The 18,809-nt window shown below is 37.6% G+C and overlaps 1 protein-coding gene across 2 annotated transcripts in view; it reads right to left on the bottom strand.

Moving 5' to 3' along the window:
- Positions 1-200: 200 nt before the first annotated feature.
- The window catches only part of anapc1 (anaphase promoting complex subunit 1), a 72,134-nt gene continuing 53,525 nt past the window's right edge, over positions 201-18,809 (bottom strand). For both annotated transcript variants that reach the window (XM_079854948.1, XM_079854949.1), the window contains exons 39-48: positions 15,909-15,995; positions 13,074-13,191; positions 11,741-11,818; positions 11,592-11,659; positions 10,391-10,529; positions 10,005-10,091; positions 7,664-7,759; positions 7,327-7,531; positions 6,316-6,450; positions 201-1,219 (exon numbers count right to left, since the gene is read on the bottom strand). In XM_079854948.1, coding sequence (XP_079711074.1) covers positions 1,107-1,219; positions 6,316-6,450; positions 7,327-7,531; positions 7,664-7,759; positions 10,005-10,091; positions 10,391-10,529; positions 11,592-11,659; positions 11,741-11,818; positions 13,074-13,191; positions 15,909-15,995 — 1,126 coding nt within the window. In that variant the 3' untranslated portion in view covers positions 201-1,106. The remainder of the gene's footprint in view (positions 1,220-6,315; positions 6,451-7,326; positions 7,532-7,663; positions 7,760-10,004; positions 10,092-10,390; positions 10,530-11,591; positions 11,660-11,740; positions 11,819-13,073; positions 13,192-15,908; positions 15,996-18,809) is intronic.

The following is an 18,809-nucleotide window of genomic DNA, read 5'->3' as shown; positions in this document are numbered from 1 at the left end:
TACTCACACACACTGCCGTTCAGAGGATACTCGACAAAACTGGGATTTTGACAATTTTGTTTTAAACTGAAAAAAAAAAATACTCGCAAAAATTAACACGTTCATTTTGACAGCCCTAAAATATAGATTTTTCAGGTTTTTTTGTAATTTTGTTGTGTGCTTTCGTCTTATATATATATATATATATATATATATATATATATATATATATTTCTATATAGACTTTTTTTAGTTCTAGCTTCAGTAATTTTAGTACTTCAACTTCAGTTAGTTGCCAAGGTAACATTTCATTTTTAGTTTTTCATCTAATATTTATATTCAATTATTTTTAATAGGTTTAGTTAATAACAACACTGAAAATGACAGCACACCTCTCCTCAACAAGACATGATGTCCTGGTGAAGTTATTGCGGAAACGTTTAATACTTCGGTTTATTGATTTGAACAAACCTCTAACCTTAAGTATAAGCAATAGTGAAGGGATGTTCACACATACAATTATGTGCAGCAACAAAGTGACTGGAAGTCATTCTTTTTTATAACAAGAATTACTGATTTCCAGACAGTTGGCAGAGTAAAACTCTATGCAAATGAACAGTGACATGATATGAACTCTATCAATGGGAGTTATGCAGTTGAGTTTTAAAGATTTTTTTTTTCCAAAGATTTAGTAGATGTTGCATGTGTGAAAACCCCTTAACAGTGATGCTCACCTCGGCAAACACCCCTAAAATCCCCCGCAAAACTGACTAAACAGAGCTTCTTTTGTTTCTGACAAACAAAACTTATTTTATTTCATACAAGGCAGGCATACTTTATCAAAAGCATGTCCTCAAGACATATTTACTGGCTGAATTATCATAAGTACAAATATAGTTACAAATTATTTACATCAAAATAAGTGTTTCTTCAGAGCTTCTGTGCATCACTTTGGCTCTTAAAGGACATCATGTCATAAAAACGTCCACGCAATAAACCTTAAAAGTTGACGCAAGGTATTGCAGCAAGTTCCTGTGAGTCGTTGGCTGGCTTGTGAGGACACTGCCACTGTACCTGGTTAGGGAGAACGTTGGTCGACCTCCAGGAATTGGTCTGAAGGAGTGCAGTTAAACTCCAGAATCACGATTCTGAAGAAACAGAGGACTCAAACGCAGCAGGGCACGTACAGGAACACCCAACTGACTGCTCTTGAGCAGGAACTCTGGAAAACAGGAACATCCTGTACAGATAAAGTTAAGAAACACAGTTTAAGAAAGGCTGGCTGCACATAAGTGAAACATTTCAAAACAAATTAATCAGATATCCAGTACTTCAAAGAAAAACTGACTCGCTTTGTCTCATTTATGGTTGCTCTTGTCATTCCGACTTTATTTCTTCTGTGGAAGCAGCAGAGACCAGAGGTCGTAGTGCAAACAAAGCACCCATGAATGCCCCAATATACGTACGTACGCAAAGCTCTTTTTCACTCTTTGTTTAGGGGTAAAAAGAAGAAGTTTGAAAAATGTGAGAGTGGCAGTATACTGTAAAGACCCCTGAGATGTCATTTCAAACAAAATACAGTAGAAATGAACCAGAGAAGATTTCCATGTCAAAGAAGTTGGAGCCCCAGAGCCACACGTATCTATTACGTAATCACCATGAAACAGTAGTAGTTTGAAGGTGTTTATCAGCTGGAGTGAACATTTACAGAAAGTTTGCTTTTGCAAGCTGTTTCAAACTTCCGAGAGAAACTCTAAACGAACTTAGTTTCAGCCTGATTTTGTTCAAAACCACGTCACACAAGTTCATTCTTCAATTTCGGCTGAAGTATATCGACCCTTAAGAGTAGTTTATACACAACTCTAGCACTATATTTCAAGTCTTCTGAAGCCATATGAGAGCTTTGTATCAGGAACAGACTGAAATGTAAGGGGGACATTTTTTTTGTCCTTTTTGGAGCTTTAATTTGGGTTTCACCAAACTAAGAATTAGTGTTGAGTTCAAGTCCACCTTAGTTGAGTTACGTCCAAACCATGTGTGCCGCACAAGTCCTGAAAAGTGAAGCCAAAATGTTTCGATCGCCCCCCCAGGTGGCTGGATCCAGTATATGTAATAAACCCCGCCCTCTCCATGTAGTCTAATGGGACGTGAGACAAGGGTAACTTTACTAGGGTAGATGGAGTAATGTAGTTTTACCACAGGACGTCTGTAATATTAATGGTCAATTTGCATGGGATAAGATATCTCAGTAAAACTAGCAGAAGTGGGAGGGGTAACTAGATTTGCGCATCGCCATTACCCTCCTGTCGCCATGTGTGTATTACGCTGCTTCCTGATATCACGTGCGCAAACACATTTAACCTATATATATATATATATATATATATATATATATATATATATATATATATATATATATATATATATATTTATAAAACAGGTCCGGTCAATATATGTCCGGTCAAACGATGTATTAATGAACTTCAGATTGGATTGTGTTGGTAATAGGCACTTACCTAACGCTAAAAGATGTTTCGTGCCTCTAACAAGTGCTGTCGATCTTCTCTCTGATCTGAATGGTGTGTGGAAAACACTTGAGTTTTGCCACAGACTCGTCCCAGCGTCTAGAACGCAACTTTTCAAGCGTCTCCATACTTGAAAAACCACGGAAAACTACTTTTAAACACGAAATGACGAAATATTTACGTACATATTTACAGCGGGTCTATTCGCACGGGATTAGCATCACCTGAGGTCATTTTTCCAGACCTTTTTACTGAAGGTAAAAGTCGCCGTAATCTTTACTGACATTGTCCGTGATGATCACTGAGATGCACATTCGGACGAGACTAAAATCACAGAGAAGCTCTGGTAATAATTACTTTAACCCTCCTCTCCATGTTAAACTAGTCCAGTCCGAATAGGGCTAATGGAAGAGAGTGAAGGTGCGTCTATGGTCCAATCGAGTCCAAATCAAGTCCCAGTCTAACTAAACAATACTGTATTTCATTAAGTCAATAGCCCCTTTCACACAGCAATCCTGGTAAATTACCATAAAATTGCCAGAATGACTGGTAAATACACAAATATGTTGCTGTATGCATGTGTGGCATTCCAGCTTTTTACCGGTAAGAGACCATTCACACATCAGCTCCAAAATACCGGTAAATTCTGAGATGTCAGTCATCAGAAGTGATCTTTCATAATTTTTCATGGATGAGAGTAAGACTGTGAGGAGACAGACCTACAGTTTTTACAGTGGCATGCACTGTGCATTGTATGCTGGAGAAACTGGAAGAACTGGTTGAGGAACGACCACTCCTCGAGAAGACAATGGACCTTTCTGGAAATTAACATTTGAACTCTCTCTTGTGAAACTAGCACCTCTAGCAATCCTAATCTACATTTCTTCCCCTCTTCCCACACCCCTCCTCCCTCATGCTGAGAGCACCAAAATTCCCCCAAGAATCTATAGTTTTAATGTGAATAATTATCATCATGTTTGGTATCACTTGAAATGTCTCAGTGCGACTGGTACAAAGGTCTCATTCCCAAAGTAGTAAAACAAAAGGTAATAAGGTTTTTAAGAGTTTAGAGATAACTGGCACACAAAGGAGGGTGGGTCTCCAGGCAAATGGCCTCCTACTCCCAAAAGGTGTCAACTCTGAATGTAAATTCCCATTGTTAGCAGATGTTTCCATGTCATGTGAAAGAAGTTTCTGTCTATATAATGAAATGCAACGAGAGGATGGGGGCGATTCTGTACCTCAGATCAGCCCGTGAACGCTGAGAGTCGCCATCATGTATTTCCTAATGTCGGGTTCGCATCTCTTCTCTTTATTCCAGAGCATTTGGTGTTTTGTATTGATTATCTTTGAAATGATTATGTGATTGGCATGATACATTTACCTTACATAATAAATTGTAAACATTTGATTTTATTCTAATCGACTCTGACATCATTTTCAGTAAAGAGTTAAAAAGAATAGTCAAACATTCACTCACATTTAATGATGCACAGATATCATTAAAACCTTTTCATGTATGGAGTCGGATGAAATAACCTATGAAATAACCGCGCAGAGACCTTCACCGCTGATCGGATGCCTCCATTGGGGCGATTGAGCGCAGGTTTACAGTACAGTATAAAGGTCCTGTAGCCTGGTTAAAACCAGACTATTCTCAGTAGTAACTGAGTTATAGTCTGGCAAAGCTTCATTAATAACTCATTTCCAAAGGGGCGTCACCAACGGACGTCGCTCAAATGCCTCTGGGCACAATTGGATAGACCTAAAACCAATCGGAGCGATCGACATCGTGTAAAGCCATATGCTGCGTCCCAATTCGCCTAAGTTACACTACGCCATAAAAGTATGTACTCATTTTGTGAAGAAAAGGTATTTACTTTTGAATGTGTAGCAAAAAAGTAGGCAAGCTTTGGGACATACTACTTCGTCATCTTTATCAGACGGATCTGTCGCGTGCATCCTGTCACGTAAACTGCCCTGTCAATCATCTTGTCACAGTTAAAATCCTCTATTAAATCTAATTTAATTTCCTACCGTTTCGGAGAGAAATGTAGTAGCACGTTCATCTGCCAGTGGGTCTTTCATGGAGACTGTCCTCATGTGTTTGCAATTTGAATATAATAATGCATTTAAAAGTTGAACGGACGTCGCTCAAATGCCACTGGGCACAATTGGATAGACCTAAAACCAATCAGAGCGATCGTCATGTGTAAAGCCCGCCTCAACGTTTCTGATTGGTGCCACGATTTCTCGGCATGGGGAAATGGACTTGAATGAGCTCTTTGCCAGACTACTTGCAGAGCAAATCTAAATTTGCCGGAAGTTGTCTGGGTTTTCCAAGGCTAAAGGTCCTACATGTAATTCCCATAACTCAGGGCCAACTCAAAACAGTTTAATTTTTTTTTAATGCATTTACGATTAACAAATTATATTACTGGCAGTTTTCAAGTTGATGAAAATGATCCACACGTGCATATAATTACTGTATATTTCCATATTTATTTAACACAGTAAAAGCTATAGTAATAATTAGTATTCAAAAAACAAACAAGGATTTTTATTGCTGTTTTTGAATTCTAAACCAATGTAAATTACTGCTTCAAATATGTTAAAAACAATCTTTTTCTTTGAAACTAGAAGCTGCCACCATGTTTAAAAAAATTAATTTCATTAAAACAGCAAAAACTAATACTAGCCTAACTAAAGTAAGTAAAAAATTCTCAAGCTTACAGAACACAGGTAAACGTATTAACCGTCTATTACAAGCAAAAGGACACATAATATATTAATCAAAAACATTTTTAGGCTGCTGTCAATTTAAGATCTAATGCACGGATCCAATATACTGACGCATCCAATTTTCTCCCAACTGTTTACATTCACTTAAGACTGTGGGGTGTTTCTCAAAACCAAGAATGCAAAGAACGGACTTGTGTTCTTGGGGAGAACGCTCTTGCTAGTTGTTCTTGGAAGAATGAACTCACAAGTTGACGAGCACACAGAACGCTGCTGACAGTTTGAGACGATGTGTTCTTGCTGGTATTGCGCAATAATACCCAAACATAACGAGAATTATTGACGTTATTATTGGCCGTTATTCTTATGGAGATTCTCACTTCCGAAAACGTTTGAGCACATTTTCGATTCGCCATAAATTTTCGTAAAAATGCCAATATTTGAAATCTACACAGTTGATTTCTCGCATCAAATGCTCTCAGAAGTGAATTTAGTGATGAAATAGCGTACGAAATTGTAGAAAAACGACTTGTATTGACCTGCCTCTCCTTCCTCGAATGCCGAAATGAATGCTGGGATATTTCTGCCGTCAAGGTCACACAAGTTACCAACCGTTGCATCCTCGGTAAAATGGGCGTGTCAAGAACACTTCCGGGATTTTTAACCGTTCTTGCCAAAATGCAAACTTGTGTATTGGGACAGTACTTGGGCAGCGACTGATGACGTTTCACAAGTCCACAAGAACACAAGTACAGACAAGAACGCATATTGAGAAACGGCCTGTGTTTACGTGAATACTCACTGAGACGGCCATTTTAACAACTTGGTGTGTATTTAAGTGTTTAAGCACAATAAGACGCGAAAGAGAACTTAATTCGGCATTCACACGCTGACTGATAGGCCCTTTCTGTGAGCGCAAGTGTTCGCACAGAAACTCGTTTTAGACAAGCTTGCAAGTATCGAAATGATTGTATAATCCGGCAAGACTTTAAAGACAACTTTTCCTTTAAATTAAGACTTCTATGTTCAACAAGTAGAACCAGGTTTAGCTTCTGTTCGAGCGTGACCTTACCTTCCAGGTCAGACGCCACCATATTCTTGAGGCTAGGGATGGAATGGTAGACCAGGAAGCAGGCCAGCATGTTGACATCAGTGTCGTTGTTCATTGGCTGTCTTCTTAAGTATGCTTGTAGCGCGCGACTGTTATCTGTTTGTAACGAGAAACAGTGTTGTTGGATTAATAGTTTTAAAACAATCAAGCTTCATGAATTTATTTTATGTGCATTTGAATACATAAAAGGTGTGGCTGTACCTTTATACTCCCCAAATTAATGACAAAGAAATTCCCGGGCCATAATTCAGATATCACCCACCCCCACCAATTTTTTTAAATAATTTAATTTAATAATTTAAATAAATATAAATATGAATATATTTTTAAATATTTTAATACAAAATTATTCAAATATAATTCTAAATGAATACATTTATATTAATGAAAAATAAATATAAAATAAATACATTAATAATAATAATTGATTTATTTTGTGCAAAGAAAATTAAATGTGGTTTTTGATCATTTAACATTGCATTTTAACATTGACAATTAAGCAAATCAATTCTTCAAGTCACTCTTCAATTCTCATTAATATAATAATGCCAGAACAATAACCACTGATAATGATAAATAAATATATTAAATTCTTCTTTTTTTTTATTCAGTATAGTAATGAGAAAAGGGGAGAACAGTAAATAAAAACTGAATGGTACTAAAATTAGACATTTCTTTACACAAAATGTAATATTTTTTTTTTTCCTTTAGATTTTGGACTGATCTAATCTAGAAATCTGATGTGATCTAGAAATGTTCTTGAGAGGTTTCATGACATTCACCCTATTAGCCTTTAAGTTGCCAACCCTGCAGAGCATACGTGATCATAGCCTTTCACACTAGCTGAAGGTGTTGACCAAAACACGAAACAAATGCAGTCCTACACGCTGACTAGAGTTGACACAGAATCTCTAAAATAGAAATCTGAGAAAGCACATCTGAGTCACTGTTAATGATGCTGCTGATACTGACCACAGAGCCAGTGATCCAGGGCTCGATCCGCCGAGCTCTTCATGACGGGCAGGAACTCAGAGTTGAGCAGAAGGCCACGGGTCTGACGGTGTGTGTCTCTGAGCCGCTGTTGAAGGACTCTGCTCTCACACAGCTCTAACACCAGCTTCATCTGCCACAGACTGAACGTCTCACACAGATCGCCCTGCTCCAGAGTCCTCACAGCCTACAGAGATGATCACACACACAAGTTCACAGAGAACGTGTTTTAGCTGTTAAAAACAAGGGATCGAACGACTTCCGATTTTTTAAAGTCGACATTTCATGTATTTTTAATGCCATCTTTACTGGAACTGACCTGGTCAATAGAGATGTGTGTTGGCAGCATTTCTGGGTTTTCCTGTGTCACACATTCATACAGAATTGCTGACAATAAGGCCACTGTCTCCTGCTTCTGTGAAAACAAGACAGCATGTGTAAACTACAGCAACCAGCAACACAACCCATACATGAACTTTCACTTATTTACAAACCTCATGCCAATGAAGTGGTATGAAGCTGATGACTACAGAAAATACAGTTCGTGTGTTCATTTGTAATCCACATAAAAGTGGGTCATATTTACTCTTATGTTTACTGTATTCATTAATATTTATAGCTACTGTGACACATGCACTGTAGGCAGCATCATAAGATATAAAGATATTAAAAAAAATAGTCATTTCAGATAGTATTTTAAAGTGGCTCACATGAATCATTCACAAAGGCAAACTCATATTGAGCTACAATAAGTTAAATGGATAAAATGATCCAAGAAATGTAAATTATAAACTTATTATTCATCTAATATTAAGAAGTATCTAATTAAAAAATGTTATTTTACACAGAATTTGTATGATATGAATATTGTTTTGTTATTAGAATATCATGCCATTAGTTTAGCAACAAGTTAATGTCAAACTCTGTTGATAATACCTTAAGTCTGTGGTGTGGAGTGCTATTAATTTGAGCGGGTAACACTATTGTACTTGCAAAGTCACTTATAGTCAGTAGAATGTCTGTTGAGGAGCATCAGAATAAAGTGTTGGCAGATAATAAGTCTACTAATACTCTAATGACTGCTAGTTGACATGTAGTTAGAAAGGTACTTAAGGTTAGTAGAATGTCTAAAGCGGACTATCTGAATAAAATGTAACTTCAGAGCGAACCCAATCAGTCACATGACAGTTAGGATGCTGCCTTAAAAGTTAGATGGCTAAGCTCATTTCTGAGGCTCCAGAAGTCATTTCACATACAATAGGAAAGAAATGACAATAAACGTACGTTGATGTGTTACGGTTATACTTTTGAAGCTGAGAGTTTTTATTTGTGGCACCGCCTGCTCACCTGCTGAGCTTCCATTATTTACTATAAACACATTTCCCGTTTGTTTATACACAATGAAGGGGCGAGTTGCATTATTGTATGTTGTATTTGCCAACATACTAGATGGTGTCCAGATGTTCATGGGTTCAAATGGAGAGCATTTGATGCATGCGTTTGATATAATTATTTTTTAATCCTGTTCAAAAATGTGTTTTATTAAACATGTAAAGTTTTCGAAATCAGTTGAAACTCTAGTCACTGTATGCCTTACCAACATAATTCCTGTGTTTTTTCTCCATATATACACAATCCCTTTCAAGCATCATTGCACATACTGTATCATGTAAAAGTGATCAGTTTACCGACTTCACATGGTCATGACATGACTAGTGATTTTATCACACTGGTCTCATATTCAGTCATTTTTATCATTTTATATTTGAACGATTCTCCTGGTGTAATGCTTCGCCACTTTCATTCTAAGTGCATTGCTCGGGAAAGCAAACTCATCAAGGATAAGAAAGGTGGCAGCTTTAAAATGTACATTTCTAGTTGAAGTTATCATAAGGGAATATAGGGAAAAAACCTACCCTAGACTCCATATAGTTGATAAATTCATGGATATTTAATTGATTTGCTTTCGAATATTAAACCATTGAGCTTTCATTCTGAAGGAAATTTTGGGTTGTATTATTTTGGATGTCATTTCAATTTGGGAAGATGGTTGGGGAGTAAGCGACCTAAACTCAGTGCTCACCAGATCATGTGCTGTTTATGTGGAAAAGAATGCAATGCTGCATTTCAAGCGCTGAAACTAGAAACTGCAAATCACACAAATGACCTATTTTGGATCCAAAACATCCATCCAAGTTTCCATCCCATATAACTCTTCACATATTTTTGCTTATTTATGAATAGTGAGGGAGGCCTAAATCATTTTTCAACAACATGAAAAGGATGCTGACGATAAAACGTATAACAGAACCCAGAACATTCCTTTAAGATGAAAGTGACCCATAATAATCCTCTAAAAATCCATAAACATAAAAACCAAAGGCTGTTGTACTAAACACTGACGTGGAAACTCATCATCTGTCATGAAAAGAAAATATTAATTACTACACAATTGCATCCTGCAATGTGTAAATTGAGGCCTTTCACTTCACCTAAACAGTTTTTAAAAGATCAAGTCGTCTCAATTTAGTCTCTGACAGCTATTTAGTATCCACATCTCTTTCCTTACGAATGCAAAAGCTCTGTAGGGACATGAACACTTTTTTTCCAACTGCACAAACCAAGCAGTTTCCCTTAAAACAACATGTTTATGGTCTCACATGCTTCATGTTTTCCGAGGCTCTGCAGAAGTACTCGGCGAAGGAGACCAAAGCAGCATCTGAGGTGAAGGTTGAGATGGCCTCGGGCTGCGTAGGAGACGGACAAAAGAGTGGGAGGGAAGGGAAAAATAGCTCATTGACATGAAGAAAATTCTTTGCATGAGTTTGAAAGAACACATAATGCTGCATTAATCCAATTAGGAACACAATGTGACCTTGGCAAACATCCGGAAATATCTTTATATCTTCATCCTCTGTATTTGCATGAACGGTTTAATGCTCGAGTTATTTTACAGCTTTACAAACAGACATATGACATGGTAAATATTGACAGACATTGGCCAAACCAGTTTGTGGACAGTATATGTTCGGCCACACAGACCGACCTTAAAAGTGCGCACTTCAGCACTTCTATTGTTGAGGTTTGGGGCCAGTAAACTCTTCCAGCCTTGAGGGTCGTCCTTGTACGGGAGCTGTCCGGCACGCAGCTTCACGTAGAGAATGCCGTCTCGGGATAAGATGGATCTAGAAAACACAACGTACTCAAACTACCCTGTTTTTTTTGTTTACAATTACCTTAAGTTCCGTTCCAAAACCTAGTGAGCTGGCTTCTAAAGTAGCATACTAACTGAAATGGATCTTAAAGGGTTAGTTCACCCAAAAATGAAAATTATCCCATAATTTACTCTCCTTCAAGCCATCCTAGGTGTATATGACTTCTTTCAGCCACACACAATCAGAGTTATATTAAAAAATAACCTGATAAATAGAGCTGATATTGAGTAGTTTGAGATTAAGCCTAAAACTGCACTACCGTTCAAAAGTTAGGGGATTTTTTAATGTTTCTGAACTTAGGAAGTGTATTTCAAAATGCTCACCAAGGCTGCATTTATCCGATCAAAAACACAGTAAAAACAGTAATATTATTAAATATTATTGCAATGTAAAAGAACAGTTTACTATTTAAATATTTTGTAAAATGTAATTTATTCCTGTGATCAAAGCTGAATTTTCAGCATCATTACTCCAGTCTTCAGTGTCACATGATCCTTCAGAAATCATTCTAATATGATGATTTGCTGCTCAAGAAACATTTCTGATTATTATCAATGTGAAAACAGTTGTGCTGCTTCATAATTTTGTGCAAACCGTGATACATTTTTTTCAAGATTCTTTGATGAAAAGACAGCATTTATTTGAAATAGAAAATGGATTAAAAATTAAATAGATAAAGGATGCACAAATTCTTGGTAAAAGAGTCCATTTTAATTGATTCATCTATATATATTAATACTTCCATACTGAGCAAAATAAATATGAACATTTCAGCATCTTGGATGAGCTTTTTTTTTTCACTGAGTTGTTGCAGTGCATTCTGGGATTGCTTTATTTTAAAGAACACGTGATGCTCATTAGATTGAAAAAAAAACAGTTGCTGCCCAGTTCCCACCTTTTGGGAAAGTCTTTGCATCTGGACTTTGGCTACGATGCCTCAAAATACTGTCTAGATAGGCAGCTCAGATTTTGGAACAAAGCTTAAAGCTGTTTAGTTTGACTCAATCTCTGTTAATCTACATGTAGACTTACTGCAGATGATGGGTTCCTTTACTGATGTCGATGTTTAGCTCCCAATATCTTGGACCTTTTACCTTAATCTGGATGCAAAGAGGAAAAAAAATGTAAGGTCAGATTTAGGGAGTTCATATGAGCTATACTGAGGAAGTTTAATTTGTTACCCGTTTTAGAAGGTGAAGCTCAGGCAGCATGGTGGGAGCCATCAACTCCACGGTTGTCTCTTCGTACCACTGCGTCTCCTATTAAACATATACCACATGCATGCACAAACAGATTAGAAACCCAACGCCTTGCACCACGATGTATACGTCTGCTATGCGTGACTCAATGCCTGCGTGAGCAAAGACGTCTTTGTAATTGCTGTGAACAGCTGGTTCCCTTCCTTTGACTGGCGTCATTTAATTGAAAAGATGAGTCCTCTCAAAGCAGCAGGAGAGACACGGTCAGACGCCACGGTCAACCTTCAACAGTCCTTCGCCATGTTTATCACCCAAGAATCTCTTTGATGTGGCCTAACAGCTTCACATGCAATGGGACGGCTAGATGTTGAGCAACGAGCTAATTACGCAGTCTTGAATGACACATGGCATTCAAGCTTATTTATTGAAGAAAAAAATGATTTGAATAAAGAATTGGGATCATGAAACATGTCAGATCTGAGTGTGTGTTTGCAGTGCACTTTTGAGGAGGCTTTTTGACCTGGAAATGGAGGTTGATGGTCAAATTCATCCTTAAAGGGATAGTTCACTTTGAAATGAAATTTTGGTATGTTTTAGCTTACCTCAAGGGCATCCAAGATGTAGGTGTCTTTGTTTCCGCAGTAGTTTCAATTTTGATATTTTTAGGTCAAACTGTTCTTGTCTGTCAGTCATATAATGCAGGTCTATGGTCACTGTCTCAAAGAGCATGCACAGAGAAGTCCAAATTAAAACAATTCCCCATCGTCCAAATTAAACAATTCCCCATCGTAAGTACACATTGATGGCCTAAGACACGAAACGAGCAGTTTGTGTGAGAAAACGAACAGTATTTATATCGTTTTTACCTCTACACAACCACGTCCGAGTGATCTGAGGGCGCGCGCTTCCTGGTGTGTGACGTGTACGCGCGTTCTGGCTTAGTCTGCGCAAGCGCCGGAAAGTGTACAAGAGGTAAAAACGATATATAAATACTGTTCGTTTTCTCACACAAACCGCTCGTTTCGTGTCTTAGGCCATCAATGTGCACTTACGATGGGGAATTGTTTAATTTGGACTTCTCTGTGCATGCTCTTTCAGATAGTGACCATAGACCTGCATTATATGACTGACAGACAAGAACGGTTTGACTTAAAAATATCAAAATTGAAAACACTGCGGAAACAAACAAAGACACCTACATCTTGGATGCCCTTGAGGTAAGCTAAAACATCCCAAAATGTAATTTCAAAGTGAACTATCCCTTTAATGATATAATATAAACTATAAAGTGGTGTTTGGCATGTGAAGTACATACCTTGTAGGTGACATCTAGCAGAGCATAGCAGGGTTTGAGAGTGTCCACGTCTACAGGCACCAGCAGACGAGGCTCTGCTGCGAGAACAGCCAGGTGGCGCAACGCCTGGAGGTGATACCTTCAAAGAAGAACAGGAACATATGTTTAGGAGAAACAAAAAAAGCTGATTTATACTTCTAACCAGTCACTCCTACTAGCCACTTTGGCAGGTTGAATTTTATATATAGGCTAATATACACATTTTTCAATTGTAGTCTTATAAAAAAAAAGGCATCTGAAATAATAAACTAAGTGCAATGTAGAGTTGTCAAAAATATTTGAAAGACTTCCAATACTCATTTTCCGCAGAACAGATACACAATACTGCGCTTTCTCGCTCTCTCATGAATCTCTCCGACAGCGAGTTACACACAAACCTGCCTCCTCTCACTCACTCATTTCATTTGCTCTGGGATTGTTGGTGTTACAGGGCTTGAATTCCGGCATGGGATTGCGCATAATTTAACTAATTCCTGCAGATTTTGTGCTCGCACAGTTAAACAGTCAAATACACACAAAATAACATTCAAATGTGAGTATTCATGTAAACAGTCAGTTATGTTTCAAGTGAAGGTAAGAGTTCAGTAAGGTAAGGTAAGGTAACAGTTGAGAGAGAAAACGCATGCATGTGTAACAGTATAATGGATCCATGCATCAGGTCTTAAAGTGACAGACAGCAAATTATGAGATCATATTAAAAATATCTATATGTTTTTCTCCATGGTATCAATGTCAAAATTGTGGCCAGTGAAAATGCTGAGTGGCTAGTAACTTGGGAAAACCACTAGTCAGAGTGGCTGGTGAGCAAAAAAGTTAATGTTAAGCCCTAGTCCCAACCTAAAACTCAAACCCATCCAGGGTATTGCCTCATGTGCACACGGAAAAGTACCAATAAATAAATGTATAAACAAATCTGGAAATCAATACATGACACATAGCCAGTTGTAGTTAGCAACTCGGGAGTACACATTTCAAGTCAAAGGATTATGGTCATCTCTATTTTTTATGGTAGTGGCAAAAATTAAATACAGTCTAACCAGAAAATCTGTGTACATTTTGTATACATCTGCATACTTTTCAACACTATATAGTAGGCGAAAAACAGTATGTGAGCTAAGTAGTATGTCCGAATTAGTATTCATAAAACAGTAGACAAAAAGTATATGAATGACCAACTACTTCCAGGTGAGACTCTGAAGTGCGTATCTGATGGACACTTTACTATCCCATGATGCCATTTGAAAGGATTTGTGAATGGTATTAGTGAAGTGACGAATCTGATGTTGTAGGTCACATAGCAACATGGCAGATACAGTGCATTCATTCATACTACACGCATTATACTATATAGCACATACTTTCGGCCGTGAAATAGAATACGATTTCGGACGCACCTTAGACGTATCGTTTTATTTCAAATAGGGCTGGGCGATAAAACGATAACGATAATTATCGCGATATAATTTTTCTCGCTAAAACGATATCAAGAGCTCGATAACTGTTCGATAATGTTTATGCGCCAAAAGCGGAACGAAACTCATTTGAACCGCGCGCCACACGGACCATTTATCCGCTCGGCATAAAGTCCAAACGGCAGCGCAGCGCGAGCTCACTAGAGCCGATGCGTTTACTCTGATCGCTCTCATCACGAGATCCAGTGAGAAGTGCTTGAATTCAGCGAAGAACACAATGTCTCAGTGATTTATACCAGTTTAAAGGCAGATGAAACAGCGCTGACAAACAGGAGAAACACTGTGCGCAATGATACAGTCAGAAGGCTTTTCCGTCTACAAATTCCCATCATTTACCATGAATTTACTGAAACGTTAGCATAGTAATATTAACTGCACCATGAAATGTGGGATATACATATTGAATTGTATTACATTATTAATGTAGACGATGTATTAAAGGACTGATGGAATATAATTACAGTATTTAATAATTTATTTAGGCTACTGTTTTTCATACAAATACCATAGAAACCATAACGTTACATTTTGCCATGATAGTGAGGTTATCATGATATCATAAATGCATGATACTGGATGACCAATGTGGTTAAGTTTAATAAAACTCAGTCATTAATAGTTTAATAAAACAGTCAGAATATTACATTTTACCAAATAAAAATTAGCACATGCAGAAACTAAGAAATTAATTGTCCAATAAAGATATTTATTTTGTTAAGGAAAAATGACAAATGTTTGAATGTTCTACCTCAGATTTGTGAAATGTTCACCAGTTTGGCAAGTGTTTGTCCTGATATGTTCTGACAATAAAGAGTAGTTTAAAACCACAATTAACGCTCTGGTTTCTGCAACTTTCACTTAGGAGCAAAAATCTGCCTTTAAACTTGAAAGAAATAAAGATTTGACTTTTATCGTGATAATTATCGATATCGACTGATTTAAAAAAAAATATTGTGATTTTTTTTTTTTGGCCATATCGCCCAGCCCTAATTTCAAACTCAAAAATATTTTTGTAAAACGTGTGCTAGAAAAGTGTGCTTGTGCTCTTTCATTCAAATAAATGGCACTTGCTTTGACATTCTGTCATCTAATGCAAGACATTCACACTTTTTGGGCCTAATGTATAAAATGACACGTTGACACAATGTAGCTACAGGCAATTCAAACAAACACATTCACGATTCTAGGTAACGCGTCTCATTTACAGTAAAAGTGAAAGTGGTTTTCCTCAGAAGTGAAGACAATATAGCCATATTCTCTCACTGTGACGTGTGTGTGTGTGTGTGTGTGTGTGTGTGTGTGTTAGCAACTGATGTGCATCTACCTGTTGTCTGTGCTGTGAGCAGGAAAATGAGGATAAAGTGCACAAAGGAGCGCAGCAATGGCCGAGTTGGAGGTGCTAAGGGTGTACCTGTGGGGAAAAAAAAGTATGTCAGAAAAATTTCAATCTTGATTAGGTTTTTGACTGACAGCACATTACCAGCTGAGTGAGGGAAACGTAAATCAGCGAACAATGCATGTGAACTGACATTGGAAAATTAGCGTAAAACAAACAATGGACGCACATGCTGCATATTCAATTGTGCCAGGAGGCAATATTTCAGAGTGCATGTGACACACGCAATTGTGTTGCGAGGGGGAAATTGGTCATCCATTGTTCACCGGTACTATTTGTGCTCTTTCAAAGGCCTCACTTAAAATAATGGCCGAGTTGAAGAGTGCACTTGAACAGGTTCTGACAGGACGAGAGGCTCTTACTGTGCATTTCATTGACCTGGTTAGAGGTCAAATTATTTTGCTTTAAAAATGCTCAAGAGCCTGTGTACCGGCCAACCAGACAACCATCACACACGCGCGTTTCCATACATTTGTTATATGCCATTTATTTCCATATCTACAGCAGCATGAATGTAAGGACGCATCTGACATTTTTGGATTAAGGATTTTTAATTTTTTTATTAAAACGTGTCATTCTCATGTTGTTTCTTCCACATTTAAACTTGGTGCATGAAGCATTATTGCAAATTTGAGGTCAATGATGATCCTCATGCATCGTGTAACCGAATGTAACTAAATATGTAGAAGTGTGAATGACATGAGGATGAGTAAATGGCAAAATTCCATTTTTGGAAACTTCCTTTAATGCATTATTTAGCAAAGAATAAAATGTGGGGTCAAAGGACATAAAGAAGCCATTTCATGACAGAGGAAGTATTATGATAAAAAGCTTTTTTTAAAGTCAGAGGACAAAAAGACAATAGTGTTTTATCTGGGGTTATAAATATCATGAAATATAGCTGACATGTTCTCATGCTTTGCTTGGCCAAATACCAACAACCTTTGTCCTGAGAAATAATTCATGCCTGTGTGGGAGTAACAAACCAAAAGTTGAATATAGTGCTGGAGGAATGAGCCCTTAAACCCAGAAACACATTAAGCATTTTTCAGATTCCGGTTCCATCAAGCGAATGGGGTTTTTTTTTTATGGGTTCTTGAGAAAGGCTAAATTGGACTACAGATGTTGCCATTATGCTGAACAGATAAACTCATCTATTCAATATTCCACTTTTACAGCCTTGTTGTGTTTGTACTCTTGCTCTTGAAAACCTATTCAAATTCAAACTTTGCAACTTTTACCTTCGGTTTCACAGATAAGGCTCGAGCCTAGTCCCAGACTAAAATGCATGTTTGAGCTGAAAGCAACTTGCACTGACAGATCTTCAAATATGTCAGCGCCATTGTTTTGTCTCGAGATGCACACCAGCAATGTTTTTTTCTAAGGCACGTTTTAAAAAAGCTACTTAAGGCGAGACACGGCAGGCAAAAACTTTTTCAATTTTGAGATTTTGGGATATTTGTCTTCAATAACATGTCTTCTTTCAGCCTTGTGGTGAAAAAAAGTCTGAAATACACATATAGGGCTTTATTTTACTACACTTTGTTTGCGTCTGTAGATTTCTCATAAATTCAACAAAAGTTGGCGTTGTAAATCATCCCGCTGCTCCGCGATCGCTGCCTGCACCCTGTCATCACATACACCGTTAGAAAGCTCTCTCTCTCCTGTACAATGCTGTCGGATCCAAATATGGTCATTTCCTTTTTATCAGCAACCAATCGTGAAAGTAAAAGGGGAGATTTAACTCTAAATGCGCAATCTCATTGGCTGATATAAATCTTTAAAGCCCGTTTTCTCAAAATGACTTTTCTCTCATACCCCAAGTCCGAAATCTCCACTTCAGTAGCACCTCTATACACCAAAATTTCCAGTCTTGTACCTAGTTATATTATGAAGACATTTACAGAGGGATTTGTAAATATATTATTCCTAGCCTGATTTATATAATATTTTATTCCAAAAAACATGGCGAAAATAATTTTTTTAAGGCTATTGACAGTATATTCTGATTTACAGGGTAACAAAACTAGATATCCATAAATCCCTCTGTAATTTTTTTCCTATCTAATATGTGAACACAATGAAAAAAAATTTCATTTTGAACCTGGCTTTATTCAATACTCAGATTTCGTTTTTTTAAATATATGCAAATTAGCACATTTAATTAGATAATGTCTAATTTGCATATTTAAACATTAAATTACAGAAAACTTGTAATACATTTTGTTCTCATCTTAATGTAGGTAATCAACTGGGAAAGTTTCATGGTGATATTTGCTAGTTAAAAATTGTACCCTATTCACCTGTAGTGTCTCGCCTTAAAGGGATAGTTCAGGATTTTAGACATGAATCTCTATAGCTTCCCCATAAGCAGTGTGGTGCATTGACCATGACTTACCCCCGACAGCGTCCTGTGAGCCGAGCTCCGGTCCAGTTTTGGTCAAGATGAAATTAGTCCGGCAAGTTTGCTGGGGTCACGGCAATAAAGCTTTTTTCTTCTCAAATCAATATGTGTTCAAAAGAGTGATATATTTGCAGCACAAAACCGCTGTCTATGGAGAGGTCAGACCTCGTAATGGCTTGGCACTATTTTCTTCCCCGTCATATCACTGCGCGCTGCCGCTACCTACAGCCAGCTGGGAGCCGCGCACGTGTCACTTTGTTTACAGCTCGTAAAGAGAACGATAACATGTCTGACTACAGCAGCGACGATGACAACATTGACTTCGACACACAGCCAAAAGGATATCTTTACGAAGCTTCTTTATCTTGGCCAGTTTGGTGTTCACATTGAAGCCCAGAGCAATGAGCCAAAGTCGCCTCAGAGCA

Source organism: Squalius cephalus, assembly GCF_949319135.1.
Source record: "Squalius cephalus genome assembly, chromosome: 21".
In the NCBI taxonomy this organism is placed as follows: Eukaryota; Metazoa; Chordata; class Actinopteri; order Cypriniformes; family Leuciscidae; genus Squalius; species Squalius cephalus.
The sequence above is the reverse complement of the archived record's forward strand: the minus strand, read 5'-3'. Positions and strand labels throughout refer to the sequence as shown.